At 34.2% G+C, this 22399-nt stretch overlaps 1 protein-coding gene across 2 annotated transcripts in view; it reads left to right on the top strand.

The window, feature by feature from the left end:
- The first annotated feature begins 4461 nt into the window (after nucleotides 1-4461).
- twy (fas-binding factor 1 twitchy) overlaps nucleotides 4462-22399 on the top strand; it is a 43946-nt gene continuing 26008 nt past the window's right edge. For both annotated transcript variants that reach the window (XM_072537506.1, XM_072537507.1), the window contains exons 1-4: nucleotides 4462-4793; nucleotides 13851-14231; nucleotides 17510-17860; nucleotides 21091-21352. In XM_072537506.1, coding sequence (XP_072393607.1) covers nucleotides 4568-4793; nucleotides 13851-14231; nucleotides 17510-17860; nucleotides 21091-21352 — 1220 coding nt within the window. In that variant the 5' untranslated portion in view covers nucleotides 4462-4567. The remainder of the gene's footprint in view (nucleotides 4794-13850; nucleotides 14232-17509; nucleotides 17861-21090; nucleotides 21353-22399) is intronic.

Raw genomic sequence — 22399 nt, 5'->3', positions numbered from 1 at the left:
TTACCATCCGAAGCTTGAGTTAGTGACTCGTGACACTCCATTACTAAACCTGATGTGACACGTGGTCTATTCAAGGTTAGTAGCGCTTGTCTGCTATCTGTGCAGATCATTATAGTTTTCCCTGTTATACATTTTTGGGTTATGCCTTTTGCGGCTATGGAGATACCAGTTAGTTCTGTCTGAACTACGCTGGCATTTTTGCCCATACCCCACTTTATTCTTAGGTTCAGTGATCTGTATATCCCGCATCCTGAGCCTTCTTTCATTTTGGAGCCATCGGTGTATATGCAATAGGCATTTGCCACGTTTGTCTCCATATACTGTCTTGTTTCAATTTTGTAGGGTTTGTTAAAGACAAACTTTGGTTCAATTGAGTCGCAGCCTGCCTGTAGCAGTGGTAGCGCATCCAGCTCTCCCCGTCAGAAACGAGTTCTCAATTGTCCCATTCCTACATAAAGGTTTGCACCAGCTGAGCGCAGTCGCATCATTGTCACTAGCGCCACCTCTTTAACATATATATCTAGAGGCGTGATGCCAATGATCAACTCCATTGCAGCAGTTGGTGTTGTTTTCATGGCACCTGTTATATTTATGCAAGCCATCCGCTGAATATGGTTTAGTTTGTTAAACAGCGCTGTTGCCTGTAGCACTTTTGGTACCCAAGCAATAGCTCCGTAAGTTAGCAATGGCCTAATGACAGCGGTGTAGACCCAGGCAATCACCCTGGGAGTAAGGCCGTTCGTCGACACTGCTTATAGGCAATATATGCTCTTTTAGCTCTACCATCTAAGTGTGAGTTCCATGTTAACTTCCTGTCAAGGGTAATACCAAGGTACTTCACCTCGTCAGAAAAATTTAGACTGTAGTTTAGAATCCTTGGGGGTATTAAGCCCGTGATTCTTCTTTTCCTGGTAAAGAGGACCATCTCTGTTTTCTTAGGATTTATAGATAGTGAGTGTTCCTTGCACCATGTTTCTATTAGTCGGAGAGCAACTTGTGATCTCTCACATAGTGTGTTCTCAAATTTACCTCTTTGCAGGACAGCAATATCGTCCGCATAGGCTATTGTGTAGAAACCGTTGCTGCTGAGTTGGTAAACCAGGGTATCTAGAACTATGTTTCAGAGTAGTGGTGATAGCACCCCTCCCTGTGGACACCCCCTCGTAACCATGCCTCTAACATAAACGTCTTCTACATTTATGCTTATTGCTCTATTAGAGAGCATACTGGATATCCATTCGCTTACGGCCAGGGGAACATTCCTGACGTTAAGCTGTTGGGTGATGGTTGGGAATGTGGTTTTATCAAACGCTCCCTCAATGTCTATGAATATACCTAGGGTGGATTCTTTATTATCCAGCGATCTTTCAATTCTTCCCACTACATGATGCAGTGCAGAATCGGTAGATCTTCCCGAAGTGTATGCATGCTGATTTGGGCGAAGTGGGTTATGAACCAGAACTTCATCCCTTATGTACCTCTCGCATAGCCTTTCCATCGTTTTCAACAGAAAGGATGTTAGGCTAATTGGTCGGAAAGCCTTTGGTAGGGTGTAGTCCATCCTACTTGGTTTTGGTATGAAGACCACACGTACCTCTCTCCACTTCCTAGGAATATATCTCAGAACCAAAGAGGCTCTGAATATTTCCACGAGGTGCGGCAGAAGGATATCCAGTCCCCACCGTGGTAGGGCTGGATATATCTGTCAGGCCCTGGTGATTTGAAAGGGGTGAAGCACAATATGGCCAATCTTACCTTTTCCTCATTAATCATTGTTCTGGCGAGATGCCAGTCGTTTATTGAGGGTATGCTTGCTTCTTCCATCCAGTTTGGTGCTATTGAGACACTAGAACCGGAAAAGTGTGTTTTCATCAGGACCTCAGCACTTTCGCGAAGGTTGGAAGTTTTGTTCCCATCTTCCTTCGTTAGTATGCCGACATGCCGATGTGGGTCCTTTGAGAGCGCTTTTTGTAGCCTGGAAGTCTGCGGGAAATCTTCGGTTTCCTCACAGAAGGTTCTGCAAGCAGCTCTTTGTCTTTGTCTGCAGACTTTTTTAAACTCTCTGAAATTTGATTGATAAGAATCCCAATCCTCTTTGAGTTTGGTGCGTTTCGCTCTATTAAAAGCTGTTCTTGCTATCTTCCTAAGGTGTTCCAATTCAGTGCACTACAAAGAGTTGGTTTTGCGACTTTCCTGGACCATCCTTATTGGACAGGATTTTTTATAAACATAGCTTATTTTATTTTGGATAGATACCATATACCTTTCCAATTCTGTATTAGTTCCTGGAGTTGAAGCCTTTTCATTCCGCAGAGCATCTTCTAAGAGTCGTTTGTAGAGTTCTACATTTATCCTCCTAGGGTCGCGCGATTTGATAGGGCTTTTTTCCAGACTAATATTATAGTTTAGCCAGCGGTGGTCAGACATAGAGGTATCCTCCGATACCTGCCAGTTCTGAATTTTATTCGATATTTCAGATGTTGCCAGCGTGATATCTATGACTGTTTGGCTACGAACATTAATAAAGGTAGGTTCGGTACCCCTATTTTAAATATACAAATCTTTTTTAATAATATAGTCATAAAGAGACTTACCTCAAGCGTACATCGAACCGACAAGTGTTATTCGATAATATGCCTAAAGGATCTGAAGTGACGATGGGTGGAAAATCAGCCTACATAAATGAAGACCTCTTCAAAAATTGTTTGGAAAATCCCAAAAAGCTGGCCCAAGCCTATTACTGCTCGAAGTACATGGATCACACCCTACCTCGCCAGACATGTTAGAGATAGCGCTGGAAAATGATGTCCACTTTCTGTGCCTTTCCAGCCGCACAACTCATTACTTACAGCCTCTAGACCGATTCTTTTTCAAACAATTGAAGGCCTATTACCGAAGTGCAGCTATCGAATGGGGAAATGCTAGTCCTGGAAAGCAGATAGAACACAGGCACTTTGGCTAACTTCTACAGAGGAAGCCTGGTCTCAAACTGCAACAATGTCTACTGGTTCGGCAGGCTTCCGGGCCTGCGGAGTGTTCCTATTCGTGTCCTACTCTATTCCTGATTATGCTTACGTAAAAGGTGACTTGGAGTCCAACTCTATGGACAAGGACGACGACGCAAGTAATAGCTCAGCCTTGGACACTCAACCTAGCGCATCTGGTTCACTTTCACTTCATACTCCAAAGAAGAAGCCTACTTCTTATAAAAGAAGTAACTCCTACGAAACTTCTACAAATTGTGTCACCAGTGCCAAAATGTGATGCTTCTGCCGTAGCGAAAAAGAAACAGCATGCTCAACTTTTGACGCCTTAAAATATAGAAGCTAAGAAGGCCAAACGAGCAATCAAAATTCCAAAGCAGGAAAAAATATTCAAGCTTCGAAAGCCAGCGAAAAAGAAGATCTTACTAGAAGAAGAATGGCCATTGTCAATTAGAAAGTGTTAACTTCAACGACTACGTATTAGTTGAGTATCCAGGAAAGAATAAACGATTATATTATGTGGACGTAGTCATTAACATCAAAAATGATGGCGTGAAAATTTACTTTATAAATAAAGAAAGGTTCAGTTAATCTTTACATTAGCCGAAGACATCGACATTGTCAAAATGGAACAAATTAAGAAAATCATGCCAAAACTAATATTCGTCGTGGACACTTCAATTTTTTTGTTAAATTCCCTACCGTTTAAACACTATGTCAGTTGTGTAGACCGTTTTATTTCACCCAATCTCATTAAAAGTTGCAAAGTTAATTACTCTAAGTTTTTATTTTTGGTTACATGTAATTTCCCATAAGCCATATCCCCAACACCTAGTGCGTCATATTACCCCCTGTAGGGGATATCCCTGTCGCAAAAGTTGACTTTTTTTTATTTTTTTTTAAGTGACAGTAGTTGTTATTGTATGATTTAGGTGGAATTCATGCTGTGAGTACCTGATAGTTCTACGTACCATAAAAACCAATTAATGTTGTTAACGGTATTACCGTTTGAGATCAGGCAACAGCCCGAATTGTGCGTCGTGCGACTTTACATGAAAGCAAATAACTGAAAGCTTAAAATCCATTACGTATTATTGCATCTCGTAGATTAAAGCAAGAAATAAGTTTTCGGATATAAGAATAAAAAAGGATTAATATGTGATCCATATCAATATGTTTCCAAATTTATAAATAAAATTGCAAATACTGTTTTCCTTTTCCCTCGTTCTAAATCATTCACCTCCCATCCGTAAATAATTATACTGTTTATACTGTACCTGTGAAAACTACCGTAGGTATGTGATCTTCTCCGATCCTATGATGAATCCGATTTCTTTCGTCCAAGGAAGAAGAATCTTAGTTTCCTAACCAACTAGGCTCGTATGAATATCTATAAATTCAAAACTCTAAAAAAGCCTTTGTTTCGGCCAATAATATAATTTAAATCTGTAGCCTAGCAACTTAAACGTCAACATTACATAAATACAAACAAAGCTTCCCCTATTTGTTCACCATCACAATACTGCATTGTGAATAAAATACCACTATTATTAGCTTGAATTAATCATTAATTAGAAAGAGATATGGATTTCGATTTAGACGACCCTTTGGAAAATGACGACAGCTTTTTCGACGACCATAAAACGAAACGTCCTAGTTTAACTAAGACACCGGAAAAGAAAACCTTGGATCATTTATTAGCATTTGATACGCAACCAAAGTCATCTGTAGGTACAACAGAAGAAACGAAAAAGGCTGAAAGTGTTGCTAAAAAACCGATGGATGATTGGCTTCTTGATACAACTAAAGGTACGTTTAGTGATGATTTTTAAACTATAAACTAAACTTAAGTTAATAGTTATAAGTCGTGTCTTAAAAATCTTGTAATTTAGGCAAGAACAACAGATCTTTAATTTAAGGTTGTAGATTTTTAATTTATTTACAAAGTAGGGGGAGACCGAGTCAAAAAGGACAACCTAACACTTTTTACTTGCATGTTACAAACTTAATAAGTAATGAAAACACCACCCTAACCATAGTTTTGAATAAAATTTTTAATTATGTTATTTTTTTTGTAACCCGAGTTATTTTTGAAGTTATACTTCTATACGCACGGTCGGCGTTGGAAATTTGCACGGGAGTGAATCTGTGAAACCATTACAGATGTAAGATAATGAGTAAGAGAGAGACATAAGATATATTTTCTCTCTCTTCCTCTCTCGAGAATAAAAATGTTCCTTTTGTATATATATTTAATATTATAAATATATTATATTATATATAATATTATATAAATATATAATATAATATATATTAATATTATTATTTATGTGATATGTTTTGTATTATTTATTAAATGTTCATAATTATTTTAGGCTTTTGTATTTCAAAATAATCACTGTATGACAGACAACTGTCAATAGTAAAATTCATTAACCGATGCAGGAAGATGTAAACATTACCACGTGTAGGCCTGCAACAGGGCCGCATTTGGGATTATCTTTTTGTTTAGTCAGAATATATATTATCTTATAAAATACGAAATTTATATTTTAATTTTGCAAAAGTGCTCGACAAAGAACCTGATTGCTTTAGTTGATATCCGATAATAGGAACCATTTATTCAGGGCGAAAAACCCAAGAATTTATTTTTTTGCCAACAATTTTATGTACAGAGTGCCTGCAAAAATATAAGTTTTATTTTTAATTTTTACTATACTTAGTTGTTTGTACAATTCTAGTCTATTCAAAGTTTCATAATAATAATAACAAAAAAATACTCATTACTCAATTATGTTGAAATAATATATATATATATATATATATATATATATATATATATATATATAACTATTAATATGTCGTGACTCGTCACTGTTAAATTAACTAAATCTGAAAATTTTGGGGAATGCATATGTAGGTACTATAAATATGTCATCAGAACAAAACGTAAAGTCTATAAGCTCTTATCTTTTGAAGATATTCTCTTCGCCACATCACAATGTCGTCTCTATCTAGTAAAAGAGCGTTTCTTTCCCTACTTTTGTATTGAAAATTAAGTTTTTCAATATTCGGTAAAATGTGGTTTTCGAAAAATTTATCAAATCAGGGTCATAGTTCACCTTCTTTAAAACCTTATCAACGGTGGGTATTTCGTTGCTCATAAAAAAATTATAAACCAGTCTTCTAATGGCATTTTTGTCAAAATCATCAATTTTGTCAAACTTCTTTTTCCGGGTCAGACATACTTTTGGTCCAGCGAATTGATGATTCGTTTTGTATTCCTTTATCACCGTAAACACACTTCTATCACAAACTCCAACTATATTAGCCACTTTTTTCACAATATCTTCAACCACCAACCCGGGATTTTCTTGTCTTTCACATTTAAAAACATTTAAAATGATTTCTTTAACTTCAACGCTCAGAGGGCTTCTTTTACTTCGTTTTCGAGGAGGACTCCATGTATTTTCAACCAATTCATCAGCAGAATCATTTTTGGTTTCAATATCAGTTATTGAACAGTTATAGTAATCACAATCACGTATAGATAGGGTCGTTATACAAATAAAAATATATACTTAAATAGTTTTAAATCGCACAATAAATAATTGCTAATTCAACATTAACAGCATAAATATAATTTATTGTCCTTTAACCATCAAGATGACTAAAAATATACTCACAAATCGATTCAAATTACAAAATTTTAATACCGAAATATAATACCTACTTAAATCGTGTCCGAACCTGTATGAGTTCCGACGACGTCGGCAGTAACGAAATAAAGATGGACATTTCGGTTAGTTTTTAAATATTCTTGAAGAACTGTTACTGCATGTATGCATAAAATATTCATTAATTTTATGAATCGGATTATTTTTTTACTTACTATGTATTCAGTATCAGTGATAAAAATAATTTATATACTATGCAATAAACACTAATAGTTGAGAAAATAAAAAAATTAATAAAGTGTCATAATTATACTGTTACTTATCGGAACGAGTAGACTCATTTGGAACATCTTTAACAATCATCCTGTTAAATTTATCTTTGTTTATACGCCCTGCATCGCTTAATGAAAGTAGGTCTAGTATCATGTCTAATTGGCAAATCTTTTACTTGTTTGGTTCATACGCTGGTGTACGTGAGTTCGAATCCCAATATGAATTTCCTTTTTTATTTTTAAAATATTTAAAAACCTCACGTTAATGTTATTAAATATATGTAATATACGTAAAAATGCTAAATTTTAAAATAAAATGAAAATTTACAACATAATCCGAGTTGTTGGTTTTTTATTTTTATCTTCGTAAAGTAAGTTATGTATATTGGCAGTTTTAAATACTTATGAATATTGCATTTTAATTTGTATTGTATTATTATATTGAATTATGATGCAGTGTATTGTATTGTAATTTTTATATTAATAACAAAATAAACAATGAATTTTACTGCAAAGTATGTGTAAAAAAATTTTTTTGCATTCAACTCCTTTTATACATATATGAAAATAAAAATATATATTTTCATTAAAATATTGATACAATCCTTCATTTACTATACTCCTATTACAGGTCAAATGTTTATATACAGCAAACGATGCACCATATACCTATATACCTAATTCTTTTTCTCTTTCTGCTCTCTCTTACCTATAGCATTAAATATGTAATGATTGCGCAGATTGACTCCCATATAAATTTGTAACGGCGAACGCGTGTATAGAAGTATAACTTCTACCGGCAGTCCCACTGGACTGCCACACCCGTTTTTTTTTTGTAATTTTTTTAATCAAACTAATATAGTTTTATTAAAAATGTACAATAATAGTCAAATTAACAATTTTTTAATCCAAAGCTCTATTAACTAACAAAAAAACATGTGTTACATAAATCTCACGCTAGGTTATTACAGTGCCGTAACTAAAATAAAATAAATTCTTAAGAAACACAAGGAAATTTATATAAAAATTAGAATGTCTTCATATGAAAAGTATAATTGCATTCAATACATATGCCGACATCACATTTGCTACAAATTGTTTGACTACTACTGCTACACCCCTCTCCCGCACAGCGACGTCTTTTGTTGTTAGGTATAGTTATTAAAAGGTGATTGTTTCCATCGTACCTTAGATTGTCTGATATTCTATTAAGCGAGATACCAAATTTCGAAGAACTGGGCCTTCCACCATACTTTGGAGCATTTGTCTATTTTTTAATATATGACTGAGCAATACACCTTCTGATATCTAATTGGGAAATTTTGGGGTAGTAGTGCTTGTAGAATATCTAGCTGTTACTAATACTTGTATCAATAATCCATGTGAAGATACATCATCACTACTTCTTTGAACGGATTCCAATTCTATATGTTTTGGTGCATCAAATCGGTTGCTCCCATATTATTCTTATATTTGACAATGATTTGCGGTCTTGGAATTTGAACATATATTTTTTTCTTTTTTACTATATCTATGCACAGTTCCTACAGGTGTAGTACCATAAGCTGTAGGTGCAGCAGCCACAACGTTATTTTCTACCCACTTTATGAAAAAAATACCATGATCGCTCTCGATACATGAAGCGAAAAATGCTAGGTTTGCAGTCGTATCCAGTCACGATGAGAATGCAAATGAAACATCGAATTTCTTCCGCGGTAATTTGAAGATCTGGACAGTTTTTAAAAATGGCATACCTTCTTGTTTCTGCTTCTGGATAATATTATCATCTTAACATTTTTCGGAACAGAGCAACAGGATCTTCGATATCTTTCTTATAACTTTACACAAGAAAAGGTTGTGCATGTGATGGAACTAAGTTACAACTCTCATTTCAGTTGATTTTACTGTTAAACTTAATTTTTTTAAGAAATCGACCCTCTCTTAATGCTTTTCGAGATTCTCATTTTCTATAGTTTCTCCCTCTGTGTTTTGTTCGGATGCATCATCTGAAGGAGCTTCATCATCATAACCTTCTGTATATTTTTTAACCTCAATTTATACTTTAGACAGAAGTTGACGGCCGGTTAGATTATCTAAAGTGCCTTCGTCATCATCATTTCAGAATCCTCATCCGTTAATTCACTGGCATCCCAAGGCTCAATGAAGATTTCATCCGCATCATCTATATAATGCCAATTTTAATGCTTTTTTAGAGTTAAGGCTTGTATAGAAAGAAATAAAGAGTATTAATACTTTTTTTAAGGTCGAAAACGACACGTACTTCAGAGAGCGTTATATATGTATATATATATATATATATATATATATATATATATATATATATATATATATATATATATATATATATATATATATATATATATATATATATATATATATATATATAAATCTATAATTCAATGCTGTTTTTATCAAACATAAACAAAGAAACTACCTATTTTCACAGACAACAACACAAAAGCAGTATTTAACACTATTCTTCTAAAAATATCATGCGTTTTACTCTAAAAATAACGTTTTTGCAGTACTTACTCAAAACGAATGTTATGCTCCATGATACTTGCTAAATAATATTTAGTTCAGACTGCAGTTACTCACTAACTAAAATAAATATCAGTCTGGCTTTGCACGGAAGGCTTCCTTATGTTTGTTTTGAATGCCTTACATCGCCATCTACGTGATTGTAGCGAAACTGAAACCTCATGTAACGCCGACTAAGTACCTCTGTAAGCGTTACATAAAAGTAACACTAGATCATAATAAGTTTAAGTGAAAATAGAATAGAAACATATCTTCGTCTTCTTCCACACCAGCACATGCATCATGTAGGTACTCATTTATTGCACTGCTGACACTTTATCCAGCCCTCTTCCTTCTTGCTCCGACTATAAGCTTAATTACAATAAATATATCCAAATCTGAATTTTCACTACTGTCACTGCTATCCTACACTAGCTGCTTTCTCTTTGGCACAAGCTTCAAAATTTGTACCTGCTTCTGCAATTCTTTGCGTAGTTTTGGTTTCGTTATCTATTTTCTATCTGCCTCTAATTTTCCTAATTTCCTTTTGTTTCTCAAGATCAACTTTATTTGGTATGCTTGTCAAAATTTTCGATATTTCCTTTTTAGTATTGGTTTTGTGCTTTTTATAATGTTGGCTGGGTTTTGGTGACAGCAGCTGAAGTATGTCTGTGAAAGAACTAGCATTGATACCTGTATCAGCCTGCTTACTGGTACCAAGTTAAAGAGAATAATTATCAGCTCTGCTGTTTGATTGCTGATTGACAATTGCTGATTTGGAGTGGCAGGTCTATGAGGGCGAATTATTTCAGATTGATGCATTGCTGACTTGGAAAAATCTTCCAAGTCAGCAATGATGAAAGTTTGGGAAGAAGTATCAAATATTGTTTAAAGCGGAAAGTCAGTATCTGCACTCTTCAACACTTTATTGAAGGAATGTGGTATTTTAAGGCTTTCGGCTAAGTCAAAAGCAATTCTACAGACATCAAATGATGAAAGTCCGTAAATTCTGGTTTGCATATTGAAAAGATATTTTACTAAAATTTTCTCATCTTCTTCACTAAAAAAGGCTTAAAACTGCCCCGGGAGGGCCCCTCAATGGAACCCTTACTAATTTTAAATGTCGTATCAAGCAAGTTTTTGGAATCTTAAATTTTTCAGCTGCGGTTCTCAAACCTATTCCATTCTGAACAGTGATGGTAGCCTCATTTGTTGTAGCTTTGTTTCGTCTGGGCAAAGCCTTTTTTCTTGTAATTACGCATCTAAAAAACCAAACTTTAAAAAAATAAAAAATACAGATCTATTTCTGTATGGCTAACTTGAGACAAACAGCTCTCTCCTCCTCAACTTATTCAGTTAAGAAATATACAGTATAGACTCATATTAAAAATCCATCACTTGAGAAGTCCATGACTAAAGGTGATTCTCCTATGCAGCGAGTTACGCTACTGGATTCTACAGAATCTGCACATTGTAGGACAATAGAAACTACGCAATACTATATTATAAATAGAGGGACATTTCAATTAAGATAACTTTTGCTTGTTAACTTTTTGTTAGATAACTTTTGCTACATAACTTTTGTAAATTTATATTAAATAAAATAATTTTTAAAAACTCATTTTTTAAACACAAAGTTATAATTAGCGCGAATGTCGTTATAATTTGGCGCAATAATGCCAATAATTTTCAGTCAAGTTCAATCTCTTGTTGTGAATGCACGTAGATAAAAATAAATGTGTAGTGAACACGAATACAGTAGTAATAATATTGTGGATTACTTACTTGTATTATATCTTGACAAAACTATTTTAAAATTAGTGAAAGCGACAGTGATCATAACGATATTAATTTACCTAATCAGAAAAAGAAAGAAATATAAAAAAAACCTACGAATATATAAATGAAATAATAAAACGAGCTAGAGTAAAAGGAAACGAATACATTAATTGGAAGGGGAAGCATGTTCCTGTCGTTCCTTCTTCATCCTCCAAAGATTGCAAGTAAGTTGATAATTTTATCTTTTCTAATAAAAAGTTTTCATTAAAAACAATTTTTTGTTGACTGATCAATCTAAATTTGTTAATATGTACTTAATTTTTAGGTGCAGGAAAAGTGGTTTTCATTGATGAGTAGCGACGAAAATATGCAGATTTTCCAACGATTTAGGGACCTAAAAAATGAGAAAAATTGTTACTTACAAAGCCTAATTTCCGCAACTGAAGTTAAGCAACGACGTACACGAAAAGAACTTGGTGAATCTTCTTCTAAGTGCAAAAAAATCACCATTCGACAAACGGCGAAAAAGGCAATGCAATTTCTGGTATTTTTACAGATGCTATTCGTGGACATATTAAATCATACCCTACTATACCGTCAAGAAAAACTATTACATATTTAAATGAGAAACTAGATATCACTCTTATATACAAAATCTTTACAGAAAAATTTCCGGAATATGCCACTGGTAAGTATTCGTAATACAGAAAAGTTTTTAACGAAGATTTTGAATTATCATTTGAAAGACCTCAGGTAGATACATGTTCTGTGTGTGAGGAGCTTGCAATGAAAATAAATAGTACGCATATTTGACCGATAATGCAAAGAGAGTTGCAGCCGCCGAGAAAATGATTCATTTACGTCGAGCTAAGAAATTTTTAACTCAAATAAAATTTGTTAAAGAAATGGCCGAGTCCAACGAGAAAATTGATGTCATTTCTATAGATTTTATGCAGAACCTTTATCTGCCATAAATTCCGGTCCAAGAGGTTCTCTATCTTCGCCATTTAACAGTGAACGTTTTTTGTATTAACAATAGTAAAATAGGAAAAGCAACGTTTCTCCTGTATCATGAGCCTAACGCTACGAAGGGGCCGAATGACATGTTTTCTCTGACGGTTGTGGAGCACAAAATAAAAACCACACTGTGTTAAGGTTTTTTTCCGCTTTGATTTCGAGCAAAAAATTTAAGACTATTGACCATTATTTTTCTATTAGGGGCCATTCCTTCCTACCATGTGATAGATTTTGCGGTGAGTAAAAGAAAATTAGAAAAGTAGACCCTATATACACCATGGAAGAATATTGACAGCTGATAAAAACTTCATGTAAATATAACCGCTTTAATGTGGTATTGGTCAATGCTGAAGACGTAATTGATTACAAAAGTTGGTGGCTAAAGTACTACAAAAAACCATATTATCCGCGGAATCCAGTGGCAAAAATATTCCAAGAAATCAGAAGGTTCAACTAAAAATAAGCCAATTTATGCATTTTCACCACTTCTACGAGAACTCCAACTTGGTTGTAGCACACCCTTTTATTAACAGATTAGCCAATCACAGGCTTAACAATAATAAAAAAATACACTAATATTGCCTGAACCATTGGCATATCCCAGTGGAAAGGTTCCGATTAATTATAAGAAGATTGCTGATATACAAAAACTACAAAGTTATATACCAGATGTAGAAAATATCCAGGATTATTCTAATGAATTGTTCAACTGGCCCACAACGACGAATAATATACCTGCAGAAGATGAATGATAACACTTTTCGTTTTGTTTCGTTTTCGTTTTTGTTATGATAACACAGTAGGTACTATGTGTATTTTGTTTCATTTTAACTCTTTATAAAGTTTAGTTTCAGGTGACGCTGAACAATTTATTTGGGAAATCCCATAAGTCAGCAAGTTTGAGCTTATATAGAGCTTCTTCTCAATCTTTTTTTAAAAAAATATTGGAGTGAAAAAGTCAAGAAACAGTGTATAAATGGAATTGGATCAGTTTTTAACATATAGAAATCTCCGTGTTTTCCTCACACAGTTTTTTCTTGTTTTCCGAAAGTTTTCGTTTTGTGACTTATGGAGTTTCTCAAATAAGTGATTCAAATTATAATAAATTTTATGGAAATTGGGAAAACAAAAGTTTTCAGTGTTTCATTCTTACAATTTTTCGTTGCAGTATTGCCAGAGTTTCAATATTCCATTAAACTAACATATAATATTTCCCTGACATAATTCACGATTCCACACATTGTCATATTCATCCATATAATTTGAAATTTCAGGAATTTTTTATTTATATTTGTTTATTATTAAATTTTTCAAAACGCATTACACAGTATACCTATACTATACGGATGTAAATGGTATCATCCACATATAGTTTTTCCATTTTCAATACGTTGTAAACGCGTTATAAATAATACATAAAATAGTTTCTTTATATACTATCAATAACTATGTGGCCCTTTTTTCCCCGAGGTCTATCCACCCCCTTGTGTAATGCTTTTACTATTTTCTTTTTCCGTAAATTGTTTTAATAATATTAAATTAATATTATTGTAAACATTTTAAAATATTTTTTTGTTTAGATGCATCTCGACAAGATAAATCTAAGAGTACCGATTTCCTGGATGACATTTTACCTATTAAACCTAAGCCTAAACCAGATAAAAGAGGAACATCTCTTGAAGATATTCTAAAAGAAAGCAAGGCAGCCGCTGCAGTCCCTAAAACGACCACTTCGTTAAAGGACGTAAGCTCATTAAATCCAGATGCATCTCTTTTTTCTACGGATGTGGGAAAGTCAGCTATTCCAGCTGAAAGAAGACGAGGAGGACGACGGGGATCAGGAGTTGAGGATAGTTTGGGTTTGGGGTTGTTCAGCGGCGACTATCATGGGGATTTTTTAAATAAGGATAAAAAAGAGCCGGCCAAGCCAGTGGAAACTTTTCAGAAAACTAGTACGTCAGGTATGTAATAAAAAAAATTTTATGGTTTGTATACCTTAGCTGAAGCAGGCATTATTTGGGGACAGGTTCATTTCAATGTTAAATAGTTAAGACTATTTTTACGCAACAAAGGTTCAGTTTATTATTCTTTGTAAATCGATGTAAAGTGGATTATTATTTATATCAACAATAACAAAATGATGAAATTGGTATAACATTAACAATCTTGCCCTCATTTAGTATTAAAGCATATTTAATATTATATCATATCATATAGCATATGGACTAATTTCATAAAAAAAATGTTATTATATGAGGGGCGCCAAACGTTGTAAATGCCCAAAATAAAAGTTTCAGTAGAGACAAAAAACTGTTAGTTGAACAATAATGAACGAAATAATTCTTAATATTTTTATTATTAAACTTTGGTTCAATTAACACTATTGACATACAAATTTACAGTCTAGAGAAATAACTAGTTTATGCTTTAATTAATTTAAAAATACTAACACAACAAACTTTAATTAACTTTGGGAATAACTTTAAAAAGTTGATCAGCATTTTGTAAGGTTTTCGTAAAATGTTTTTGCTTCTCCTGCTAAATATGGTAGCATGGTTTGGATATCTTTATTTTTTTCGGTATACAATGGCACGGGTTTCTTTCATCTCGATTTCCAACTCCTCAAAACTCGCCTTAGTGATTTCAGATTTGGTCACTGAAGTTTTAAGCCATGGAGCAAAATCCCCATAACTTTTCTTTATATAAACTTCACCAAAGTTTTCAAATGTTACTCGAATCAAAGTAGCCGAAGATATCTGCAAGTTTTAGTGTTTATCATGAATTAAGCTTGATTCATTCAGTCAAAAAATGTTGTAGTATTCACTACGAAGAACAGATTTTTCTTTCAAGCATTAGCAATAATTTCAATGAGGCCTTTTGGTATAAGCGGCTTGGCATGCTTCTTTGCTTTCTCTATAATGGCAAAATCACGATCACACGAGAGAAAGTTATGTCTTTTCACAGGAAATTTATGAGTAATTTCTGAAAAGAAACCTTTTGCAATTAAAACGAGATACATAACAAGTAAAGCCTGGTTCTTAATCTGGCCACCACAATTATCTGATAAAAGAATTAGCTTTTGCTTATCTGTAGTGAATCCTATTTCGCTACTGGTAAAAAACCTTTACAGACAAGAAGCTATCTCGTTAGACCCCCTTTGCCCGACAAATTCATCATTGCAGAGGAACATGATGCCCATTCCTTCGTCTTCTAAATGAATACCCATATTAATACAAGCAAGCTGACGGCTGTAGTACATTTGGGTATGAATTAATTTTGGAAGATACATCTGTTGCTGGAGATCAAATTGAACCATTCGAATATCTGAGTTGTTTCCTCTGGGTTCTATGCAACATTTACTCATTTGTTGTCTTGCCACGTCAGCTTGCCTGTGGTGAACTTCTAGTTTTTGCTTAATATAAGTTTTTATTTCTTCTCTTAGAGTAGAGCTGCGTCTATTTTGACTTTAAGCGAGTCACATGTTGGGCATGTGTCAACTTGTTGGGGCTTAAATGAAAGATTAAACTCTGTCAAAAATATATCATTAAACTACTGTCTAAATACTGGTGGCTCGGTAGAATCAGCAAAGTACTTTTCCAAAAATCCTTTGTACAACTTAGCTACATTAAGCTCTGTCGGGAGATATTTTCGATTTGTGCGTCACTTCTACCGTAGTGACTTTCTTGTGCTGGAATTGACGATATATAATCAATGATCTTTTCTTTCCATTTAGGCTCTCGTCTATGTCTTTTACAGCCCCGTTTATCTTTCATACTTTCGTCATCACAACTAATTTTCTCGGAGAGAATCTGCACACGTTGTCCACTGACAGCAAAAGTCTCACACAACGTCTTTTTTCAAACCTGAAAAAATGTGAATTTACCTCTGCTTACAGGACACAGTTTATTAACTAAAGCTTCAAATGAAAGATGCTGAATTTTACATACCTAAACTTCAGACATGCTCCGAATTATTAGCATATATTTGTATGTCGCCGGCTTTGGATTGCATCATCGTAACTACCATGTCTCCTTCTTTTTACTAAACAGACTCGAATGAAGTTTTTTAGATATATTTGTTGTTCCTTATAATTCCCCATATCCCAAAAGTCACGGTAAAGCTTTTTACGCCAATCTAATGTTATACACATACGAGAACTGGAACTTGCAGGACACCTTAAACGAAAATACTGACTAAAAAAATCGGTTGCCTGTAAAGTCGGTTTTACGGGCGAAGATTTTACGTGACAACGTCTTTTTCTCGGTAGAATATTTATTGATATGAATATTATTAAATTGCACAATAGGAACAAGGAATTGAATGAAAATAAGAATTGCATAAATTTTAACTATAGAAATATATTTTGTTTACTGAAACATTGTACATGTAAACTTAAACTTAACTAATTTCTATTTGAGTGATTTTGTTGAGGATAGGACGATGATAGGAGAAATAGCATCGCACCAGCGGACCGATCATGTTTGAGTGGGAGAGAGACGCAAGGTATTCGCCGGTCCGGCGGGCCTCTCTCTCGTTCGGTGACTCATCGTAACAAACGTGAGCGGGCGTTACACTTTTTCATGAGTGACTCCGAGCCACAACCTAATTTAAGACGTTGTCACGTCAAAAATGTTAAACCCAATGATCAAATAAATTGTATTTGCTTAGAGTATTAATAAATAAACACTTTAAGCAAAACATATAGCAGAAACCAAAGATATAGCGTTTATTAGTGTTTTTTAAATGGAACTTTAATATCACAACAAAAATATGTTTTATCAGAACTTTCCTCCTTTGGCTCGCTTTTTTCACCTAATTCTTTCTTTTTGGTATTTATATATTTAAGTCCTCTGTTTTACTGCTTTTTCTAATAGTTTTTTCCCATTTCAATGTATTTAAAACACGTTTTTTGACTCTACAGTAACACACTCAAGTACTTCGTCTGCTATTTTGCGTAGACTGATTGTAGCAACTGTGGTTGCAACTGATAAGGCACTTACAACGTTATGACTTTCTCTTTCTCAGTGTTAAAGGTAGGGGATCTCAGAGCTTTGGCTTCAAGAGTGTAAGTGAAGGTCGGCACATACAACGGTTTAATCATATAGAACGCCTTTCAGCTCGAGTGGCACTTACAACGTTATGGTTTAGCACACCTCATATATGTAAAACATTTGGCAATATGTCTAGGTTTATTGCCCTTTCATTCGAAGTATATAAATAAGTAATCAATAAATTTTAGGAGTTCCCGATTGGTTGGGGATAGGATCATCAGGTACCAAACGGTCAGAATCTCCGATTTCTAGGAAGATTGAAAAAGCATCAATCGTGATTCCAAAAGAAGACCCACCGGTATTTTCCAAAGAACCTATAGCGCTTCAGAAAGAACAACCTCCTCCTTCTTATGTTACTGAAAGTAAGCCAGTTGCTGTTCCAGCTTCCTCTACATTAGTACCACAAGATATTAATGCTGGAATACAGAATACGTATTCGGCCTTACATCAACAGGAGTCACTTTTGTTAGTTTCTCTTCAATTTAAGAAGTATGAAGAAGTATTGAAAGAAATTCAAGATAAACAAACAGAGATTTTAGGTAAGATTACTTATTCAGTTTTTGTAGTAGATAGTTTCAGTAGAGTTTCAGAGTTTTATACAGCTGAACCTGATAACAGATTCAAAAAAAGTCTCTACTAATCGGTGAAGTTACAAGCTATTCGTAGATTTAGTGATAATAGCAGCAAAAAATCACATTCCTCAAAGATTTCGAAAAAAATATATTTCTGGCTGATGCAACGAAAGAAAATTTCTATATCAGTGCTACTTGACGAGTAAAGATTCTGAAATAGGCGATAAACTATTCCATAGTATTGACGCTGCCTGACGCATAAAACTAACAAATTTTTTTAAATGTTTAGACCTCAGACACTCCAGCATAAAGGTACGGGCATTACTAAAAGGTCTGACTTCGTAATCTGGTCTTGGATGACTGTCAAGAAGATCTTGGGAATGGTTTCACCAAATCAATTGCGATGGTTAGGCATCCACAGATACATGGGTGTAGCTCGAGTATCTGAAGAATGGAAGTTTATAGGAAACTTCAGAAACGATTATAATGAAATAAGGAGATTAAACTTCATAATTCTGTTAGAGTGGAAAGAATATTACAAATCCCTATTATCTGAAGCAAGGCCAAATTGCAAAATAAATTACAGAGACTTCGGAACAGATCCAATAGACAAAGACGAAGTACAACTAATCAATGTATTACTAAAACTCGGACCGTTAATACTAATAGAATTGCTGGCGGAGATCTATAATAAATGTCTAATTCTTCTTCTTTTTACGTAGACATCACTCTGTCTGTTTTTCAATGTACCTTCAGTAAGTTATCGTTCCATCGTTTACGTGGTCTTTCTACTGATCGTCTTCCTGTTGGAGAACCGTCTCTTGCCATCTTTACTACTCTATTTGATGTCATTCGGCTTATATGATCGTTCTATTCTACTCTTCTATTTTTTACCAAGTCCTTGATGTTCTCCACGTTGCATCTACGTCGTATATCTGTACTTCTAGTTCTGTCCCATAGTGTTTTACTATCAATTTTTCTGAGTGTTTACATCTCTGCTGTTTCTAACATCCTTTTTATCCTCTCTGTGTCAGGTCTTGTTTCTGCTGCGTATGTCAGTCTGATAACTGTTTTGTAAATTCCTTCTTTTGTTTCTTTCCCGATATTTTTATTTCTCCATATTATTTCATTTAGGCAGCCTGCGGCTCTATTTGCTCTATTCACTTGATCTTCCACTACGGTTTCGAGTTTTCCGTAGCTAGATAATGTGATGCCTAGATATTTAAACTCCATCACTTATTCTATTATCTGACGTTCCAGCTACAATTTACATCTTAGTAAATTTGCTGTTAAAACCATGCATGAACACTGCATGGCGTAATTGAGGGGTGCATTGAGTAGCTCTGCGGTTACCGCAGCCGATCCCAAGCACGGATAAAATGTGGAGGGTGATTGGCAAGGTTAGTAACCTACCAATTGTCAAAACTAATACTCAAAGAAACAATGTAAATGTCTAATTAAACAAAAAAATATTCCAGAAGATTGGAGCTTGGCATGTATACGCTCTATCCACAAAAAGAAATATAAAGATTACAAAGGTATAAGCGTTATTAGCTCATTGGAAAGGATCTAAGGTCGATTGGTAAAAGAACGAACCGAAAATATGAGGAAATAGAAGATCATAGGTAGTCGATTTCATGCTGGCAGATTTTGTGTTGATAATATATTTGTACTTGCAAATTATAGAGAAAAGAACAGTAAGCAATTTACCGAGGCATTTAGTATTCGTTGACTTAGGTCTGTACTACAGTAGAGATTGCAAAAAGATTATTTGAAATATTGACGAAGGCAGGTCTAAGTAATGTAAACATCACCGCTTTAGCGAACATGTACATAAATAAAAAAGTGCTTTTAAAATGGAGAATAAAATTTCAGACGCATTTTCTATCAGAAGGTTGGAGACAATGATGTGTTTTACCTCCAACTCTATTTAAAATCTATTTAATATCTATTTTATGGGAAAAGAACTTATGGGAATAAGTACATAACAAATCTTTTTTTCGCAGACGATTACGACAAACAATGGGGAAGACATTACATGATTCGAAAATGAACCGAAGAATACGAAAATTGGGAACTCACCATCAACATTAACAAAACGGAATATTTTAAAATAAAGAACGAAGAAAGAGACACACAACTCTCGATTAGAGATATAAAAAAATGCGAAGAATTTAAATACCAGAGAACATCGAAATGGGACATTCAGCAGAAAATACAGTAGGGTAGAAATGTGGTACAAACATTAAACTCATTACTTTAGTCTCCTAAAATTAGTTTATGAACAAAAATGAGAATATACAGGTCGGTTGTAGAATCACTTTTGTCGTACGAATCTGAATGTTGGCAAATGACGATGAAAGAGAAGAAAAAACTAGAAGTGGTAGATATGGACTATCTAAGAAGAGCGTGTCGGATATCCAGACTTGATTACATACCAAACGAAGAAAATAAGAAGAACAGGAAGGATATACAATACCATAGATATAATAGAATCCAAACAACTTTTATCGTACGGGCATTTAATGTGAATAGAAGATGAACAATGGCCAAAACAGGCCATAAATTATGTTTCATGGAATATAAGAAGGAGAGGAATATTAGCATTAGGATGGAGAGGAGGAATCAGAGGAACAACTAGAGATAGAGCTATAATTGAGAAGGAATGGAACGACCGAAAAAGGTGGAGACAGGAATGTGGGATGCGGCAGTGGCTGCAGAACCCCCGTAGTGTATATGTGTGTATTATGTATATTCAAACTATGTGGAAGCCATACGATAAATCAAACTAAATATCTCGCATTTCGAAAGCAGTCGTTTTAAGTCAAGATTCATATTCTTATATCAAAGTTTAGGTTCATATTGTGTTGTGACCGAGGAGCAGAAAACAAATAGGCTCTAAATTAGCGTTTGGCACTTTATTATTAAATTGTAAAATACAAAACTGACTTCGATCTAAGCTTCTACCCAAGGGGCCAAGCTAACCTCTAATTCTATCACTTGGCGGGAACCATTCCTTCTACTTCTGTCATATTTCTTAAAGCTAAGTTTACACGAAGTATTTCCTAAGATACTACATATTGTATAAAAATTTTTGATATCATTAATAATTACTTTAATAATTACTAGTTAGCACCATTTTAATATTATTTTTACAACCGTAAGTACATCCTTATTTAACCTATTTACTATTATAGGCCAACAGGAAAAGCAATTTAAAAATTTCGTAGACGAGTATATTTTGAAACAACAAATGGTGGAGAACAATATAAGATTACAACAAGAACGAATCAACAATCAAATACAAATGTTGGTTTCCGATCATGTAGGAAAATCTACAGACATTAAATCTACCAATGATGAAACGGCCGAAAAAGAAGACAGTTTCCAGGAAGTGCTGATTCGTAAAATAAAACAACGACATGATGAGGAATTGTTTCTTATGGAAGAATCGTACAAGTAAGAATATTTATAAAGCTTTCTTTTATTAAAAAAAGGTGTCCATATCTTAATATCGAGATGTAATGTCTCTTTTTTGTTGTCATATTTTTTAACTTTTCTTTCACTTTCTTTCCATAGCTTAAAGCTTAACGTTACATTTTGATGTTGTGTTTGATGGCATCTTATTCTTATATGTTTTCTTATTAGCATTAAGGTCTGATTTTTTAATTTGTTTCTCATCACTTCTGGTAACAGGCTCGAAATTTTCGAGAAACCAGTGGCCACATGAATAAAAAAGAAGCAGGGGAACGATTGACTACTTGAAAAGGTGAGCCAGTACCAGGTGAATGAACTTGGCTAAAAATAAAACACCTAAAAATTGCATTGCACAGCATATCTTTAAAAACAAGAACCAAAGCTTCTTGCTTAGATGAATAGATATGTTGTAGAATGCAATTTTTAGATTTCCTATGTCGTTATGTATTTTCATCGTCTTTTTTGACTTGCCATTTATAGAAGGCATAGATTCAGGAACCATAAAGGAAAGTTTGACCATCATACAATAAACAGTGAGAGAAATAAAAGAACAACACCTGAAGAAAGATATAGAGAAACGAAAATCGTGGATGACCGATGAAATACTTGATCTTATGAATCAGAGAAAAAAAAACAAAGAAAATCTCCAAGAATATAAGAGAATACGATAAGAAAAGCCAAAGAGAAACAAAAAACAGAACAATTTCAAGAAATAAAGGAGTTTCAAAGTTCATATGATAAGTTCAATGTCGATCGAAAGGTGAAGGAAATAGCTAGAAAGTTCCGAAAACGCAACAGCGGAAAATAACAGATGATGAAGGCAATCTTGCCATAACCAAAGAAGATAAAAAGAAAGTATGGGAAGAATACTTGGAGAATTTTTTCCACGACCTTAGAACAATATAAGAACCCACCATTGAAGAAAATTCAGGTCCCGAAATCCTACCAGAAGAAATAACGGCAGCCGTCAGACAAATGAAGGATAGAAAGGCACCGGGACTTGATTGAAACTCCTACAAAACTGCTAAA

The sequence above is a fragment of the Diabrotica undecimpunctata genome, chromosome 7, assembly GCF_040954645.1.
Source record: "Diabrotica undecimpunctata isolate CICGRU chromosome 7, icDiaUnde3, whole genome shotgun sequence".
Lineage (NCBI taxonomy): Eukaryota > Metazoa > Arthropoda > Insecta > Coleoptera > Chrysomelidae > Diabrotica > Diabrotica undecimpunctata.
Note: the sequence above shows the minus strand (reverse complement) of the source record. Positions and strands in the feature narration are given on the sequence as shown.